This window comes from Protopterus annectens, chromosome 4.part0 (assembly GCF_019279795.1).
Source record: "Protopterus annectens isolate FY-2018-M chromosome 4.part0, PAN1.0, whole genome shotgun sequence".
Taxonomy (NCBI): Eukaryota; Metazoa; Chordata; order Ceratodontiformes; family Protopteridae; genus Protopterus; species Protopterus annectens.
The window spans coordinates 837441523-837461019 of NC_056733.1; the positions used below are offsets into that span (position 1 = coordinate 837441523).

The 19497-nt window shown below is 37.8% G+C and overlaps 1 protein-coding gene across 1 annotated transcript in view; it reads left to right on the top strand.

Annotated features, from left to right (window-relative positions):
• Positions 1 to 16329, top strand: part of LOC122800351 (septin-5-like) — a 664512-nt gene extending 648183 nt beyond the window's left edge. The window contains exon 7 of the mRNA XM_044069800.1: positions 16149 to 16329. Coding sequence (XP_043925735.1) covers positions 16149 to 16329 — 181 coding nt within the window. The remainder of the gene's footprint in view (positions 1 to 16148) is intronic.
• The last annotated feature ends 3168 nt before the right edge of the window (positions 16330 to 19497 follow it).

Consider the following 19497-nt stretch of genomic DNA (forward strand, 5'->3'; position numbering starts at 1 on the left):
CTTAATGACCAGAGTCTCTCATTTGGTAATTTTATTATGCAAGATGCTGTGTCCATATGTCAGCTGATGAAGATCAATGTCTGAGTTGGCTGAAGTCATAACTTGTATATATTTACAGAAATACCTAAGGACATGCAGAGTTAAAGCAAGTAATCTCCGGCAGTGAGTAAGGACTCCATCAATGCAGCAGCTGTTAGCCAATCATCTAGATACAGGAAAAGTGGATCCCTTTGAGTTACAGATGGGCTGCAGCTACTGCCATGCACTTAGTGAACACTTGGGGGGCTGTGGTGACACCAAAGGGCAGGTCTTGAAAATTAAAGTGATTGGCTCTGAGTCAGCAATATGGGAAGCCCTTGAACTCCTTGGCAACTTTGATATGGAACTAGATGTTTTGGAGGTCTAAAAAGCACATCAGGTCATTTTCCTGTAGGAAAGCAAACTTGCTTGCACCATGAATCATTCTGAATTGGGTCTTTGTGACATACTAATCTAGGCTACTGAATTCAAGAACTGGCCTGAGGTCCTTGGTTTTCTTTTGAACTGAAAAGTATCTGGAATGGAAGCTGACCCTTTCTGACTTAGTGGGATTTCTTGGATAGCTCAGTTTTTAGCAGAGTAACAAGCTCTCTTTTAGTCACTCTGTTGGTGAGGGTGGAATGCCCGAGAGTGGCAGAGACTGTTGATTTGGAAGTAAGACAAAAGGTATGGTATAGCCTCTGGCTTTTATTCTCCTCACCCATTAATCTTGTGTGATGGTCATGCACACATCTGAGTGAAGAGATAACCAGTCTCTGACTGCCTGCAGAGGGAAGCAATTGGTTAAGCCTTCAGCGGCATTGAGATTGTTACCCAGTAAAAGGGAACCCTGAATTCCTGGTTTTGCAGACTTCCTGTGCCCCTGGGTGACTTCTTTTAAACCAGCCACCACTGCATCAGCCATCCCTGTCAGAAGAGAAATCAATGGATGGATGTTGAGACGTTCTGACTCACAGTTATTTGGGAACTCTTTTTTTGGACTGTTGGTGAGTCGTAAAACATACTCTAAGGGCAGACAACGTCTTACCTTCCTGTTTAGCTTCCTGTAACTTTTCTTTAACTTTAGGTCTAAATAGTGAGGATCCATCATAAGGGATGTTGATAAAGGATGTTTAAAATTGTTTGCAAAATCACAAAGGTGGAGCTAGACATGATGTTTTGTTGTTATGCCTATTCCAGCCACTCTGTCTGTTCCAGCAGCTGTGTTATGTAGTTTATGTAGCAGTCACATGGAGAGATTGGAAATAAGTGAACTTTGACTTCTTTTCTAGAATCTGGAGTATCTGGCTTTCTCAAAGAATATAATAGCTGTTCTACTGTTTCTCTTTGGAAGCAGTTCATGATGTTATATAGTTTAAAACTCTTGGGGCAAACATACCAAGACAAAAGCCCTCTTCCCTATTCTGTCCATTGCCTGAGACTTTTTTTGTTGGGGGGTGAATAGCCAGTGTGTCTTCAGACAGCTATTTCCTGGGGGCTGCTGTTTCAATAATGGAATCCATCAGAGCGCTCTGTCAATTGCTACCTGTTCTTAGGGGGACACAGAATTCTGTTCAGTTTCGTGGGTATCACTTAAGTGGAATCAGGCTCCTGTCATGACTTCCCTGCAACCGAGTTGATCAGGTGGTCAAGAGTGGTAACCCACCCCCCAGAAGTAAATGGGGCAAACCAGAATGCTACAAATAACACTTCATCTGAGAAGAGGGTTCAGAGGGCAAGATCTCCTCTTGTATATAAGTTCTAGTATTTTGCCAAATCTCACTTATTTTATAGGGGACTGTGACCAGCATCCCTTTTCACCCAAATCAGTATTCAAAGTGAGGGACTCCATGGGGGAGTTGATGTGCCTCCTTTTATATGTCAGTTTCCTAGAAGGATTGGGTCAGAAGTCATCTGAATCCCCAGAAGACTCTGCCTATGCCTCTCTAGGAGGCTGGGTGAAATCCTCATGTTTGCTGTATCCTTGGGATGGGTGACGAGAAGGCCAAAGTACAGACCTAAAACTGAGAAGGGTTGGAACCAGTATCAAGACAGCTTTTCTTGATTTTCATGATGAAGATGAATTATCCTGTTAATGACCTTGAAAGTATCAGATACCTCTAAGGCAATACCATATCAGTCCCCAACAAAGTGCATGTCAACATCAAGAAGGACTGGGACACTGATGCTGAAGACCCATTTGGCTCTGATATTGAAACTGAATCCAACATCTCAAATGCCAAGGACTTTGATGCCAAAAATTGCAGTGAATGAATCAGAACTAAGTAGAATACCAAAGACCCAGTGTTGAGTGAGTTTGATGAAAACTGTCAGCACTGAGGCATCAAAGTCAGTTAGTGCTAACCTTAGAGAGTCCTGGCAGTACATTGACTCTGAGTCCACTGGTAGTGAAACTGGGACTAGGGAAGGAGCTTGTAGAGGGGAATGCTATGATGGAAGCAGTACTTTCAAAATCAGTTTATTTTTATGTTCCAACAGTGAACATGGACCAAAGCTCTGGCATGTATCAGAAGCCACCATAGCATGCTCTGACCCCAGGTGCACCATTCTAAACTCTTCGGTGCCGTGAGGCAAAATCTTGAGGCTGCACTTCCCATTGTTTTGAAGCCCTTGTCCAACTTAATGATTCAGATAAAAAATATTACAAATGACAAGTACTGCAGCTAGCAATAGACTAAGTTAAATTTGTTATTCCAGCAATGAGTGATACTAACATCAGCACAGAAAACATAGAAACAAATGGCAGTAAATAGCAAAAAATGTGTTTCACAGTAACTCAAGGGATAATTAAGAAGGAATAAATGATAACAGTGACTAGGCTTCTGTGCTTGTCACTCGTGGAAGTAGCTGAGATAAATTATATAAATTCTAACAAAGGCTTTTTTTTTTTAAAAGGAAGCTAGGAAATAGTCCGAAAGTAGTTAGAAGAATTACAGACACTTAGTAGAGGCTAGAAAACTATGTAATGAATACATTTTTTTAAACATTTAGAGTGTTATGATCATGATCTGTCTTCTTCGAGCAGCAAACAAGATTTGAGGTAGTGTTTGGGACAGATGTATTATGGGAGTATGAAACAAGCTCATGGTGGTTGAAGGTGTTTGATAGAGCTGCCTGATCAAATCTGTGAGACTGCTTTAATCACATTTATCTAATCAGACGGTTGGGGTGAAGTACGACTAAAGTTGTATCTCTTTGAGCTTAAAGTTGTGGTCCTGACATCAGGAGTTTGTGCAGGTTAGACCTTTTTAGAGGACACAGAAATCATTTGATGAGTTGATGACAGCTCTAAATTTTCAGTCATCAGTGAATTTGGTCGGCCAGAGACCCTTCACATTGACTTGGACAATGTGTGTACTGAAGAGAAGAGGACCATGTGGGATGCCACAGGTGATCTGCCTTTTTCAGGAGGGTATACCACCACCCATGACTGGGTGGGATCCTATCTGAGAACTAGTTTTCTATTCAATGATTCATATAGTCTTTCAGTTTTTTCATCATTTGTACACTTCTTCTAAATTGTTACTCACTAGAATGATTAATGCATTATCATGTTAATTATTGCTCAGATTTATGCTTCTGGCAGTCCTTTCATCAATCATCAATTTATGCCATACTTACTTTAGTTTAACATTTTCATATTGATAATCTTCATCTTACATTTCAACAGGTATAATGTTCTATAAAAAGCAAACATATTCTATAGGTGATGCAAGACATTAAATAGACAACAATTCTATCTATAATTCTCATTAGATTTTCCTGGATAATTTTCCGATTTAATAACATCTGATTATCTTTAAATAGAAGTATTTAATATTCAACAAAAAGTATATATTTGTTTCTGCCCTGTTCTAACCTGGTAAATGCAAGTGCCTGCTGTTTCATCTGCCTTACATCAGAAGTAATAAAAAAAAATAGAAAATAAGTGTGTAAGGTTGACACCTTCTTATTTTGCATTTATAGTAAATTATTGTCTATTTAATATGGTTAGTATTTCACAAAACTCTAAATGAAACTCAAGCTATGCTGTTTACCTGCTGACCCACGCCATATGCTTCAACATGTAATAATATTAAATGAAACTGGAATATAGGTACTTGCAGAAACTTTTTGCTAGCACTTTAAAAGGCCCTTACGTCCTAATGAACATGACAAAAATTCATTTTTTTAATCCAATAAATTTAGCAATATATTTGTAGAATTTGGTAAACAAATTATAGTCACAAGAACTACCTTGTGAAAATCTGGAAATAATTGCTTACCTAATAATTAGTTTGCCTTTAGCTTTCACATCTGTTGATTGTGTAAAGGTTTTAATTGCCTACATTTAGAAAATAATCCTTCTTATATCCCAGTTAACACCATTAAATAGAAGTTTACAGTCTATCCGATCATATTGCTTTGGAAACTCTATGTAGCTACAGATCACTGGCATATTTTCTTCTTTTTTAATTTTTAAATAAAAAAAAAAAAAAAAAAATATATATATATATATATATATATATATATATATATATATATATATGGGATCCGGACACATACTCGACTAGCATATGTCCGAATCACAAAACATCGACCACACATACACGAAAGCGCTTAACATTGACAAGCGCTTCCGTGTATGCTTGCCTGTTACGTAGATCGGACTACAGTGCGGGTAAGGGAAAATTCCCTTTTCCCCACTGTAGTGCAATCTCGAGTGAGAATAATAAAGTAGGGGGGGTGGGGGGTGCAGGGGTTTGAAGCCCCCCCTGCAGAAACGTAGATTTTTTTTTGAATTACATACATGGAAGCGCTTTTCAATGTTAAGCGCTTTCGTGTATGTGTATTCGGTGTTTTATGATTCGGACATATGCTAGTCGAGCATGTGTCCTAGACCCATATATATATATATATATATATATATATATATATATATACTGGCATCTCTTCTTAATCAAATCAGATTTATTCTCCTTTTTGTCCTTACTTTCTCAGTTCAATATTCTCTTAATTGTTGTAAATGAGCAAGTCTGATGAGGTAATTCCTTTACTTTTCTAACTGCTTTATTTGGACTGTCAAATGCCAGTACACTATCATTTCAGAACAAGGAAATGACAATTTAAGCAACATTTTTCTTTATTTGCACTCTTTTATTGCTTCTACAAAGAGCAAAAGATATATCTTCATTGAAATTCATTTCTACAAGCAATGGTTTCCCAAGTACATGTAATTGTATGCCTTGTTGCTACATCTTTCACTGTACCTTTTTTTGTCATAATATAGCAATAATTCTATCAATATTAGCCTGGATTTCCTATATTTTGAGATCTGAGCCATTCAGAGACAAGCATTTTGCAAGGAGTCCTTCTCAAATCCAGTACACTCAGTCATGTTAGCATTCACATATTCAATCAAATCCATGTTTTCCCCACCTTCCAAGACTTAAGACTCAAATTCAGTTGTTTTGTCTTTGTTTTACCTTATCTTCCATTACAGTAAAGTGCTGCTGAATGTTTCAACAGCTCTACTGTCTCAGCTATGTTGCTATGAATCTCATCCATCTGTTGTTTGACATGTGCAATGGCAGCCATCTTGTTATGCTATACTCCGCTTAATCCATTCGAACACCATCCATATGTTTCATGTATACTTCAAAGAATCAGGCTGGGTTTAACAATACAGGCGATGCAGTCTTCAGATTAACTGTGTATCTGTAGATGGATATATATTTGTTTGTTTTTCTACTTGTTGAACTTAGAGCATTTTGCTGACCCTTTACAGTTTACAATTTACTTCTTCAAAATACTCTGATTCCTTCACAGAATTCATTTCTTCTGTCACCAGCCAAGATACAACATATTCACTCAATAATTCTGAATGCACTGAATGCCCTATTTTTCTTTAACTATTTAGTGGTTTTCATTTTTAGGTAGATGAGTGACCGAATGAGATGACCAGCTTCAACAAGCACTGCACTTGCATGCCTATTTCATTTATTTTTGGGCTTTTCTTTTTTCTTGCCTTTGCTTCCTTCAGTTTACTATTCCGTATTTTGCTGTTATGGCTGTTCTTATGGCCTTTGTAGTTGAACTAGTTCAGAAACAAACAAATTTAGATTTGCAAGTATAAACTCACAGCATGTATTTAACAAAGTATCATTTTTGTCTAGCTGGATGTGTCTTTATAACAGAACTCCTTGCCTTTCCAGAAACCTGGTTGAGACATCATATTTCTACTTAAGAGGTCCTTCCTCCAAGTTTCACCTTTTTTCCTAAAAGTGTAGGAGGGATGTTTATACTAAAGGGTGGATCATGGTCAAATAGGATCCCAGGCAGGCTGATGGACCAGATTGCCCCACCCCCAGCTTTTCCAGTGATCCATTACTTGACTGTTTTTCTGCAGTTACCATAAATGTTCACACCTGTCACTGTTCAACCATTACAGAGATTTGGATATAATTAGAGCACAAACACCAATGGCCAGTCTCATGTTGAAAACAGATTTAGCATGAGCACATTGGCAACAGTAAACTTCTATTCCCTTGAAATGCACATTCTTTGAAAATGCATCTGCCAGTGCCAGATTACGTGTACCTTGGGCCTCAGGCTGTTTTCAAACCATATGCCCCCTGCACACATTTTTAGTACCATGTATAAATGCTTGTGTTCTTTGATTCAGCTTCCTGATTGTATTAAATTATATTTCTTGTTTAATGCAGTAACAGTTGAGTGTGTTTTAAATTTGTTTTGAACATTTTTTCCTATAAGCATTGAAGCATAATGTGTGAACCAGTAATGAAAAAGTACCCAATTCAGAACATTTCAACAATAAAAGGCTACCCCAACTGCTGTCATTATAATCCACCAATAGCAGTACTCAACAATTATGACAGAGTTATCAACTGTTTAGACATTACTTGTCTGCTTGTGATAAAAATGGCTTCAGCAAAGTATCCCAGTTTGCTTTACATAAATGTACACTAGTCCAGTAAAGATGGACTAATGGCATTTTAACTTTAGCACCTCAGCAGGGTCAGGCATCTTCTTACACAGACATCCCCAAACCTAGCACTTATAGCTACATTGTTGACTGCATTATTTTCGGGTCTATATTAGATCCCCGACTGCTTAAAAAAGCGAATGGTGATTAATTGACCCTATGTAAGTGAAAGCTTACAATCTCGAACTGTCAGAACAGCGATTTTTTTTCCTAGGGAAAAAAAAAAATCGCTGTTCCAAAACACATACACACAACACAAGCACACTAAACAAACAGCAATCCACACACATACACCTAAAATCTTACACCTAACCCTACACTAAACTATACACACACCACTAACTATCCACTTACGTTAACCCAAACCCTAACCCTAAGGTCCATCACTATCACACACTCACCTCACCCGCTCCCTAACCCTAACTCACCTAACCCGCCCTAACCCTCACGTCCACACAATCGCACACATACCTGAACCCGACCCGTAACTTTCCACCACAGTGCTGAAAATACCAAAGCAACAGAAACAGACAGTCAAATTCTTTCCCTAGGAAAAAATGTGGTTTTCTGTTGCTTCGATATTTTAAGCTTTCGCTGCATAGGGTTTGATATTAGAACATTCAACGGTTTGCAACCTCGATGTTCTAGTATAGACCCTTATATTCAGATGCCTGTGTCAAAAATAATAGTAATAATAATAATTAAAATTAACCTTTTTCCAGTCTAATGACCACCAATGTGCTTCTCAAATTTGCTAATTTTATGCAGCACTGCAGAAGCATCATTTTGCAGGATTTTAAGCAGTTCAGCTGGAATTCCACCACCTCATGTGGTCTTTTATTAGCAAGGTTTTCTAGTGCCCTTTTAACTTCACTCTCCATGCTGCCTGGCTCTAGATTTGAAGAACATGCCATTGTATGTGTGAATGGTGTTAACATTTTTCATTTTTAAGTATTTCTTCTGTCTATTTGTGCCACTTCTTAATAACTTCTGCTTCTGCTAGATCCCTCCTAGCTTTGTTTTTTCCCAGGCACATTTTTAACTTGGAATGTTCCCTTAATATCAACAGTCTCCTTGAACAGATTTATTTTTGCAATGTTATTGTCTTCTTCCATTTAATGCCACGGTGGTGCAGCGGTTAGCATTGTCGCCTCACAGCAACAGGTTCTCCCGCTCGATTCTTGACTGGAGCACTTTCTGTGTGGAGTTTGCATGTCCTCCCTGCGGTTGAGTGAAGTTTAAAGATATGCAGGTTGGGGCGTGCATGAATGAGTGTGCCTTCTTTGAAGGTTGGGCTTCGGGCTGGCAACTCGGCACCGTAAAAATCCACTGCCAATCATTAGCAGACCGGAGTTCCGCTGTTGCGACCCCTAATCGGGAAAAGCTGAAAGACATTACTTTACTTTTACTATTGCCTTCTTTCATTTCTTTGCTATGTTCATTTTAAAAGGTCTCCTTACCTCTTCTTGCTGTTCTCTGATAGTTTGCATTCAGTTTAACTTGCTTTTTCTCTCTCTACTGCCATATGTTCCACTGCTTCCTTCTGCCACTCCTAAAGCCTCCATAGGTGTCCAGTTTGCCTTCATACTCGTCTGCTTGGAATATTTTGATGCCACCTCCTGGACAACAACACAAACATCTATCCATTTATCTTCAGATGTTGTATCCACTGGGTCTAATCTCTTAATCTATTCTTCACCTTTGCTATACATTCACATGGAATATTTTTGAGCTGATATCTTATTGGTCTATTTACTGTATCTGGTTCAAGATTATACAACAAGGTTGCATATCGCCATCTACTTATTCAGTTTATATGCTGAATATATCAAGTAAAATGCTGGGTTAGAATTAAATACTGGACTTAAAATTGCTAAGATAAATATTGTTTGTTTATTTATTTACTATCTTTTCATCAGGTAAGTGGACTGGTCTATTGATCCTTTTCAGCCACAACTCAAGTTCAAAGAACAGAAAATACACCACGGTCTTTCAAACAACAATATTATAAACAAAATGTGTAATAGCAAAATTCAGATCATAATGGTAACATTGAATGCAAATAGGGTAAGATTAAAAGATGTAGTCAGAATGCGTTAAGAAAATAAAAAAAAAAAAATATATATATATATATATATATATATATATATATACTGCAAGCTAAGATATGCATAAAATGCAGCACAGTAGATATGATACATAAACTCCTGTATGAATGTAAAATATATGTTAGAGGCTGAGAAAAGTTTCTGTTATTGTATTATTCATGGTATGGGATGGTAAATTACCTAACCATTGTTGTGGTAGCAGTTTCATGTAGATTCAGTAAAGAAATGCTCTTTAAGTGCATCTTTGAAACTTTTCATGGTTTTTAGATGTTTGATGTCTGTAGGCAGGTGGTACCGGGTAACAGGTCCCAGTCAAGAGAAAGCTGTTTCACCTACATTAGTTTTAAACAGAGGGCATACTAGAAAGAAAGTGTGCAGTGCACTTCTGAGGTTAGTTTCCCTTTTAAAAGGGGTAGTGACCATGTTTTAGCACATCGTAATTTAGGGTACCTAGAAGAAAAGTGGCCCTATGAGGCAATGAAAGCCATTTGGAATTTTTTAACAAAGTTCAATGGTGTATCTGGGGGGCTGCTAATAGTATGAATCTGCAGATTTTAGTCTTGGTAGCCTGTATTCTGAGTATTGTGGGCTAAATGCATAATGAGAAAAGGGAGACCATATTCAAGTTTAGTTATTAAAATATTTTTAACAACGGCCCTGTGAGCAGTGGGTGAAAGGAGGTGACTGATATGTAACATAGTTTTAATTGAGCAAGGATTGTATTAGTTATAAATTCTGTATGTGTGGTAAAGTAAAGGATAAGGTCGAGTATTAGGCCTAGGTACCTCTGTTCAGTGACATTAAGTATTATGTTCCTATTAAGATCTGTTAAGAGAATATTAGCAAACTTAGATATGAATACAGTGCCACTCTAATGGTTGAAAGTAAGGAAGAGTTGAAGAGCCTGTTGATAAGGACAAAAGCTGTCTTATTGCACAACATGAAAAAAACAAAAACAAAAAAAATAAAATAAAATGACGTCATCTACCCCTTTCAGTTCTCTGCAAGTAGATGGGGGAGAAGTTGAGGCAGTGACAAATTTTATTTTCCTGTGTTCAATAAATTATGCAGATGGTGACTGCATAGATGAAATAAAATATATGCTTGCTTTTTTGGGAGGAAGGCTATGGCAAATTTAGATAATATTTTAAAAAGCAAAGATATCACATTGTCCATACAGTTGAAGCTACGGGTTCCCTAGTAGTTGCTGTAACATATGGTTATGAGACTTAGACTAAAAGTAAAGCTGTACACCAGAAAATTGAAACTTGTTAACTGTGTTGTTGTTGAAAACTTCTGAGAATTCTGTGAACTGCAAGAAGATCAAATTAGTCAATATTTAAGGAATTAAATCCAGACTGTTCACTGAGAGGCCTAATAGTAAAACTAAAACTGAGATATTTAGACCACATAATGTAAAAATATGACTCACTAGAAAAGACACTGATGCTGGTAAAGATCAAAGGCAAAATTAGTGAGTGTCAGAGGTTAAAGTAGGGGGACAGCATTACTAAGGTAATGAATATGAATTTTTCAAGAAGCAGTTCTTGTCATACAGGCCTGGAATACGAAAGTCCTTGAAGCCATGATGACATGACGAGTCAGGTTTACCTAAATGACTAAACAGCGACTAAAGAACAGCAATAAGCATATACCCCCTTTCTCCTCTCAAGAAAGTAAGGAGGACATCTTGGGATAGCTTAATGCTCATGGCTGTGGGAGACCCACTAAAGACCAGAAGCTGTTCACTGACAAACTGCCTCACCCCATCATTCATTTCTTTTCTCTAGACCATCAGAATTTACTTAACATTAGACCTTTACTTTTGCACCTGACAACTTTATAGATATTGGCAAATTAACTGAGTTCTTCAGCAACCATCTAACAAGCTTTGCTGCTTGATGTCAGGAGAATATCAGTAAAGCACAATCCTGCTCTAACTCAGGAAATGTGAAGAACTTTGAATCCCCTCACTCTTTTTTTTTGCAAGGGGACAAGCTTCCCTACACCCCTATATGGGAGACTTTCCCTATATATCCCAATTACTTATATATAACAATTGTACTACTGTACAACATTGAGGAAATAAAACACATAGTAATGGTAAAATACAGTTCAAACAACTGCAATCCTATAGTAGAATCAATGTATATGTAAAATAATTTTGGAACTTGACATTTTTATGAGTTTGACTCATGTAGGGTACTGTAACTGGGTTAAATGTTGTCATCTCATAGGATTTCCCCATATCATAGCCAAACAGGTAAGCTTTAAGCAGTCACAATAAGCAGTAAATTGCTGTCAAGAAAATTTTCACTGACAGACTGCTAGTCTCTGCTCTGGCAGGTAGGACCTTAGTTGACTAGTTTGAGGGATATTAGGGAACTGAAGAAGAAACTCTAGAATTTAGCTAATATCTTGCATCATCTCCAAGAAAATCCATTTAAATTTTATGGGAACTTGAATTCAACGTTTAGTGTGGCCACCAGCCCAGCATTCATTCAGTCTGCTTATTGTCTGATCATCATTTTGTGTTAGGCCTCTAAGCTGACACTGTACGTGTCCTGATCTTGCTGTCTGGGTGTGAAAGCAGCTGATCTATAGCCACTTTATCACAGTTTATTGCTCTTGGCTCTTTATTGTCAAAGGCAGTGTGTATACATGAAACAACCTAAAATACAATACTGTAAGCGGCATTTCTTCCTTTTGATTACAGTCAGACATCACTCAGAAAGTGGTTAGACTATGGGAAGAGGGACCTGTTTCTGAAAAATGAGGTATTTTCCATCAGAATTAGCACAGCTTTTATTTGTTGGCAATATCTGATGCCTTCACAGACAATGGAGGCACATCTTATGAGAAAAAGCTTCTGGGAGGAAAATCTGTTTGTAAAAGTAGTTAAAACTATTTTGTTTTAGAAAGGAATGCATGTCACATGTTCACTTTCAGAACTATCATTTCTTATTATAGTTCCACAGCATACCTAGAGTTTCTTGTATACATTAGAATACGCTAGCCTGAAAGTATTCATTAGATTCAGGTCACAATAAACTTGTATGTATTTTTACATGGCAGTAACTATTCTGTTATGTGTATATCTAAATGCACAACATAAGTACAGTTTAAAAGTGAATATCACAATATGTTGTCCAAAACAAATACTAGAAAATATTAAACTATTTTGGAAGTACAGTCTTGCATTTGTAGGGTCTCCCAATGGGTCTACATGGTTATTAGAATCTCCATAGTGACATTCTGCATATGCTTAGGTTCTGTAAGGTATGGAGAGTATAAGATTTATGTTTAAGATGTTGAATGAAATACATGTCCTAAGAGTGTCTGTACTGAGTTTGCATGGCATCATAAATAGCTAAAAGGTCACATATATTGGTCTCAAAGAGTTACTGTTAGTCTCACTGGAAAGACCACCATCATTAAGAATCCACCAGCTAACTTCACCATTGAGCCTTGTGTGAATCAGATGGTATAGTTCATGTGTGTTCTTTGTCATCAAGTCCATGATGGTTGGACCAGAAATATCAAAGACCTGAAACAACACATTCCACTGTTTTAGTATAATTTGTGTAATTTTATTGTTTGATATTTTTGGTCTCTTTACTTTCAAATGTTGTGATGGAACAGGAAGTAGTTTTGTGCTTTTTGAAGTGCATATGCAGTTCAGCTATACTGTTTTCAAAGAACAGTAATATTGTTTCCTTGCTGACCTGTTTGCTCTTTCTGCATTGTCGTGCAACCATGGAATAGTTATATTTAAGTAAAATGAGAGCAAAGAGTGTTGCCCTATAAAAAAAGCATGATTTTTTTGCATTAATTGAGAATTTCATATTTTTATTACTATAGCTATATTTAATTAATTATTTGTGTCTCAGCATAATTTGTCTCAGTTGTTCATCACATCCATCCACAACCCCTTTTTGCATATGGAATCGGGGTATCACTTCAACAGTGGCAGTCATCTAGATCCAAAGTTTACACTGCTGGATGGCTAGCCCTGCCACAGTAGTTCTTACACACACACACACACACACACACACACACACACACACACACACACACACACACTCACATACACACCTATGGTCCAGCTTCTACATGTCTTTGGAATGTGGGAAGAAAAAGCAGCACCCAGAGAAAACCCACATGAACATAAGAAGGACATACAGACTCCACAATAAAGGCACCCCAGCTGAGAATCAAACTGGGGAACCTCTTGCTGTGAGGTAACAACACTATCCACTATACCACTGATCTTTGTAAATCACTGAGAAAGGAATAGCAGTCTTGGGTGTTGTCTAAATCTGGCATCCAAGTAAATTTCCCTGAGAGTTTTCCTAAGAACTGTCATTGGGTGATTTGTGATACATCCTTTACATGTAGGTACTGTATGCAGGCTTTTACAGGCATTTCACAGTGGCATTGTACCAAATTGTGTTATATTTAGTTTACATTGACAGATATTTAGTTTACATTGACAGAGGGCATCGGGAATGCAGTGCATATTCAGCAAATAAGTCAAATATCTGTGCTGTTTCTTAATAGTTGGCAGCATTTTTTGTGACTTAAATGCTTTGACTTTTGTAAAGATAGCTGTATTTTTTTCTATCTGGCAGCAAGAATAAGTGTGGTTGTGGTTGAGTCTTTGTTGTGAGAATTTAAATTTCAAACACTGCTGCACGGTTACCAGAGTTTATTGAGTTACAGATTTTGTTAAAATGTGCCTTTGCCTTCAGAATGCCTAGTTGGCTAAACATTTATTTATTTTGCTTTAACCTATAATTCCTGTTGTTTTTTTGTATGCAGTGCACTGTGCACTAAAGGGATGAGGGGGTAAGGGATATAAGGGATAGAAACCTATAAGATGCTCTACTTAAGTGTACAAGTTGTTGCCCACTTCCAGATACAGCCTTGCATGAAGTTGTTGTGTCTTTTGGCTTTTCCCGGTTAGGGGTCGCCACAGCGGAGCTCCGGTCCGCTAATGATTGGCAGTAGATTTTTACGTACTGAGTTGCCAGCTCTGACGCACAACCTTCAACGAAGGTACGCTCATTCACGCATGTCTTCACACAGAAGACGCTCTAGCTGAGAATCGAACAGGACAACGTCTTACTGTGAGGCGACAACGCTACCTCAGCACCACCACCGTATTCCTTATAAATCATGGTAGCCTAGATCTCGCTGATTGCCAAAGATTAAAAGCTGGTAACATAACATACCCTAGATCATCCCAGAAGTAAAACAGCAGATGGTACAAAGGGATATAGTGCAGAAGGCTTACCAAAAATCAAAGATTCAGGCATCCCTTGCACTCTTTACTGAAATATGTAATAACACTAAAAATATACTTAGTCTAAATAGAAATAGAAATACTTTGTGGATCTTCAAAAGCAAAACCGTCACAACTTCTCACATTTCTAGAATGTTAGTCATCATTTAACTGTGTTTACCTTTGAAAGCAAGTAAATTTAGTGCTTATTTGGACTAAAACCCGCGATGGTGGTGCTGCGGTAGCATTGTCACCTCACAGTAAGATGCTGTCCGGTTCAATTCTCAGCTAGAGCGTCTTCTGTGTGGAGACATGCGTGAATGGGCGTACCTTCGTTGAAGGTTGTGTGTCAGGGATGGTAACTCGTAGTTCCGCTGTGGCGGCCCCTAACCAGGAAAAGCCAAAAGACACAACATTTGGACTAAGTCATACAGAAAGAAGATGCCCGTATCATGCCTCTCAACTCAGTTCCCCCATACACTCAGAACTAAATCCAATGTCCCTTTGTCTCAGTTTGAAATTAGTAAAGGAACTTAAGAACTTGCCTTCTCAGTTTTTGAAGATTGCTTATTACTGCACTAACAGATGTATCAGATTGAACTATGTTCCTAGTATCTGGAAGTTTGCTTTAAGTAAACCCCTATTATAAAAGAGAGGATGCAAATTAAATCAGAAGTATTTATTCTATTGATCTGTTGTGCCCTGTTTCCGAGATATCAGAGAAATGCATGGATTTTCAACTAATGCAACACAGAGGAATTAAGTTGTTATCAAATTTCAAGCATGGCTTAGACTGTTATGGCGAGAGATTGTACACTCGGATGCTGTTGAAGGTCGGTATATTTAATAAGTCAGAGTGATACTGTTGGTATTATTTCTCAAGGTTTATGAGACTCTACTGTCAATCATTGTCATCTATGACTTGGCTCAACTGACCTGTCTCTAAATCCTACATAATGGTTTTAAATCTGCTTAGGAGACAGAACTAAAACTGTCAGATGGAACCATGCTACCTTACTCTCCATGTCAGTCCCATTTGTTGTTTCACAAGGTCAGCAATTGGTCCAGTGTGCTCTCCAATGTCAGTGCAGGCTATAGTGAAAATAGATTGGTCCAATATGCAGATAACTCAGCCCTGCAGCTACTTGGAACGCTAGCTAGACTCTTTACAAAGCAGCTTTAATTTGATTCAATATTAATTATTTTTGTTTGGACTGTATTTGAATTAGAATGTGCTTAGATGCATGCTGTTAGGATTAAATAAGATATGCCTGTTTGACTGGAGCAGGCATAGAATTCTGCATTAACTCCGTAGACAATAAAACCTTCAAGTAAAATCTTCAGAATACCTTTTAAAACTATTGAAACTGATATGTGAGTTACATGTTCGTACTGCTAATTAAAAAAACAAACAAACAAACATTGGCCATGTTGTACAGGTTCAGAGTTCTTATGGCAGATAGTCAGACATGGAACTACAGCTGTGCTCTAATGGCTCCAGTGTCCTTATACTTCAAATTGGGGCAAGCTTATAATAACAATGCATGTTTTACTGTAGGGTTTTTAGCCTGAATATACCATTGTGAAGCTCCCCATGTGTATGCCACAGAATGTGAACATTCTTAATAATTTTGCATCTACATAAATACAGTTTTCAGACTTTAGCCTCTGGAAACAAGTGTTGTTCCACTGCTGTTGCATAGTGACAAACTTTCGTCCACTCCCGTTGCAGATTGCGGCCGGTGGATATAGCGTTTATGAAGGCTCTACACGAGAAGGTGAACATTGTTCCACTCATTGCAAAATCAGACTGTCTAGTACCCAGTGAAGTGAAGAAATTGAAAGAAAGGGTAAGGCAAATAATAATACTTTTAAACACCAAAACAGTAAACAACAAGAAATGTGGATTATGATGAGGTTTACAAACCTCTAAAGGTTTGCTCATGTGGCGCAAACCAGGTAGCCAAATCCTATCTGAAAGTGGTAAAATTCCTGCATAACAGATTCAGTGATGAGGCCTGTTTTGTTTGCTAATGTGTAATGGCCTACTCTTTTTAACTTAAAGTATTTTCTCAATTTAGTTATATTTTTAGTGTATCATTACTGTTATTCTGTATATTACTGCTTGATTTTAAGTACTTAAACAAAGCTGCAATCACTGTAATGTTTACTGTTTTAGTTTACATAACATAACTTGAGGAAATACACCTCATTCTGGCATGTTTTTTCAGTGAATAAACTGGAAGCTGCACAGTTTTAACTAGTTCTTGTGACCTCTGCAAATATATTTTGCACTAACTATCACTATAGCATGAATTGCCAGGTCAGGTGTAAGTGTATGGAAAATATGATTCCCTAAGATAAGAGGTTACAGTCTGAAAATATTTATATGCATGTTTAAGATGGGGGCAGTGGTAATATTAGGAAGTATTCTTTTCACAAAACACGATGGTTACATGAAGTAGTCTCCCCGAGGGGGAAGAGGATTCAAAAAACATAGCAGAGTTCAGTAAGTCATCGGAGAAACATATTGCTACCCTTTTAGGAAGGACTTGCCTACACTGAGAGCAGAATTGAGCAGATACAATGCTGAGCTGGCATTTATGCTGGGTATTGTTTGTAGCACTCTGAGACCATTATGATCTCAGTCCACCTCACAGCAGATTCGCAGACAGAGGAAAGGAGGGGTAATGGAGGCTAAAGATACTTTATGGTAGGAGATCTAGAGTCTTATTACAACCAGCATACCTCTCAACCTCTTACAGCAAGAAATCTGACAGAACCATAAATAATGGGGGGACAAAGGCACAAAAATAGGGACAATTTTTAAATATTGCTCTTACAAACTTAGAAAGTTGACAGAATAACAGGTTTTAAGTTAGAATGAATTTTCTGAAGGGTATGAAGTCTGAAACTCAAATGTCTGTCAGTATATGCTGACTTGAGTCCTCAATAAGTTGCCAACAATTTATTAGAAAACAAAAATTTTATTAGAAACAGACCAAAAACATAAGGCAAAAATCTGGACAGTCTGCGAAAATCTGTATTGTTGAGACATACATCACCCAGCCTAGTTTAGGAATGACTCTGCTACCACAGCTGGAACAACTAGCTAGGATGTCACAGACTGGTCTAAAGTAGGGAGTGGAGTCTCAGAGGCTGAATTATGATGTGTGGTTCTTACAGAACCCCATGAAGGATGTTATTTAAAGTGGTAGGCTCTCTCTTTGGGCAGAAAAGTGCAGTTGTGTAAGTTAACTTACCATAACTAGATGTTCAAATAGAGTACTGTTGCAGTAGCATAAATCTTTATGGAATGTATCCTGACAAAGATATTGGATGTCTGGCCATTCTGCTAATGCTTCGGGCACCTTTCTCATGCACCATATGTCTTCTTAAGCATGAGAACTTACTGGTATTAAAAAGGATATATGTGTGCCCAATTCAGAGCTTTTTTGCCTTAAGAAGGGAGGATGAAACCTAGTGCTCTAAAAGAATGTATCAAGTAGTGAAACGTCATGTCATGCTAGAAAAAAGAAAAAAGTGGCAGGTACCGTACCCCAGCCAGAAATATATAGAAAGGGTAAAAACGGGGTTGGAATGAGGGTGTTAATACTGCAGCAATGATCTGTTCGAACATCTACTATTATGGTAAGTTAACTTACACAACTGTATTATGCTTATCATTAGATCAATGTTACAGTAGCATAAAGCAGTATCAGATGATTTTCCAAAGTTTGAGAAGTAAAGAGGAAATAGGACTAGAAGACCCTGGAGAATAGAATAGATCTAGCAAATCCTATTCTGGCTCTGAAAGAAGAAGTGGCAATTGTATGGTGCTTAATAAACATTGTACAGACTATAAAAACAAAGAATAATGCTCACTACACTCTGTTTGCCTGATAATAAACAAGACTTATAAATTGCAACAAAAAAAACAGGCTTAAATAGTGGGAAGTATACTTGCTGTGTTCAATTCAAGTCAGTCACAAAAGGTAACCAAATGTTCCACAAAAAGAAATGAAGCTGTAACACAAACGCTTTTGAACTCTTATTCCAGTAAAAAAGAGTCAAAATCACCATAGAGTGTTCATTCGAACCTACTCATCCACTGGGCAATAGCTTGTAGAAAAAACACGCAGCCAGCATGTAAAAATAAATCCAAGCGTCCAGTAGAAACCACGTTTATTAAAATAATTAGAACACAGGGCTAGCGCTTTCAACGAATCTTCATCAGGCCACACGCTTTCAACGAATCTTCATCAGGCCACACGCTTTCAACGAATCTTCATCAGGCCACTGGCCTGATGAAGATTCGTTGAAAGCGCTAGCCCTGTGTTCTAATTATTTTAATAAACGTGGTTTCTACTGGACGCTTGGATTTATTTTTACATGCTGGCTGCGTGTTTTTTCTACAAGCTATTGCCCAGTGGATGAGTAGGTTCGAATGAACACTCTATGGTGATTTTGACTCTTTTTTACTGGAATAAGAGTTCGCAAAGTAAAGCGGTTTGTGTTACAGCTTCATTTCTTTTTGTGGAACATTTGGTTACCTTTTGTGACTGACTTGAATTGAACACAGCAAGTATACTTCCCACTATTTAAGCCTGTTTTTTTTGTTGCAATTGTACAGACTATGTTGCTGCCTCTAGAATAGCTATAGAGTCTGTCCCATTCCAAAAGGCCCCAGAAGTAGCCCCAGTTCTAGTGGAGTGAGCCTTGACCTTCTGAGGGGAGCTTTTTCCATGATGAGAATAATAGAACTGAATAGCCTGAGACAGCCGTCTGGAAATAATTTGCTTTGGAAATGGCAACCTTTTTTTTTCTTGCCTTCAGAGGAAATAAAGAGTTTGTCTGACATCTTTAAACCCTCTAGTTTGTCCAGGTAGTACCTGATTTGCCTGTGAACATCCATGGTCTTCAGAATTATCTGTCCTCTATTCTTAGGTTCAGCAAAGGATATAGGGAGGTGAACAGGTTTATTCAAGGAAAACTCAGTGACTACTTTAGTCCTAAAGGTAAGGTTGGTTCTAAGAGTCACTCTGTTTATAAGAAAAATCAAAAAGGGCTGGGAAGACATG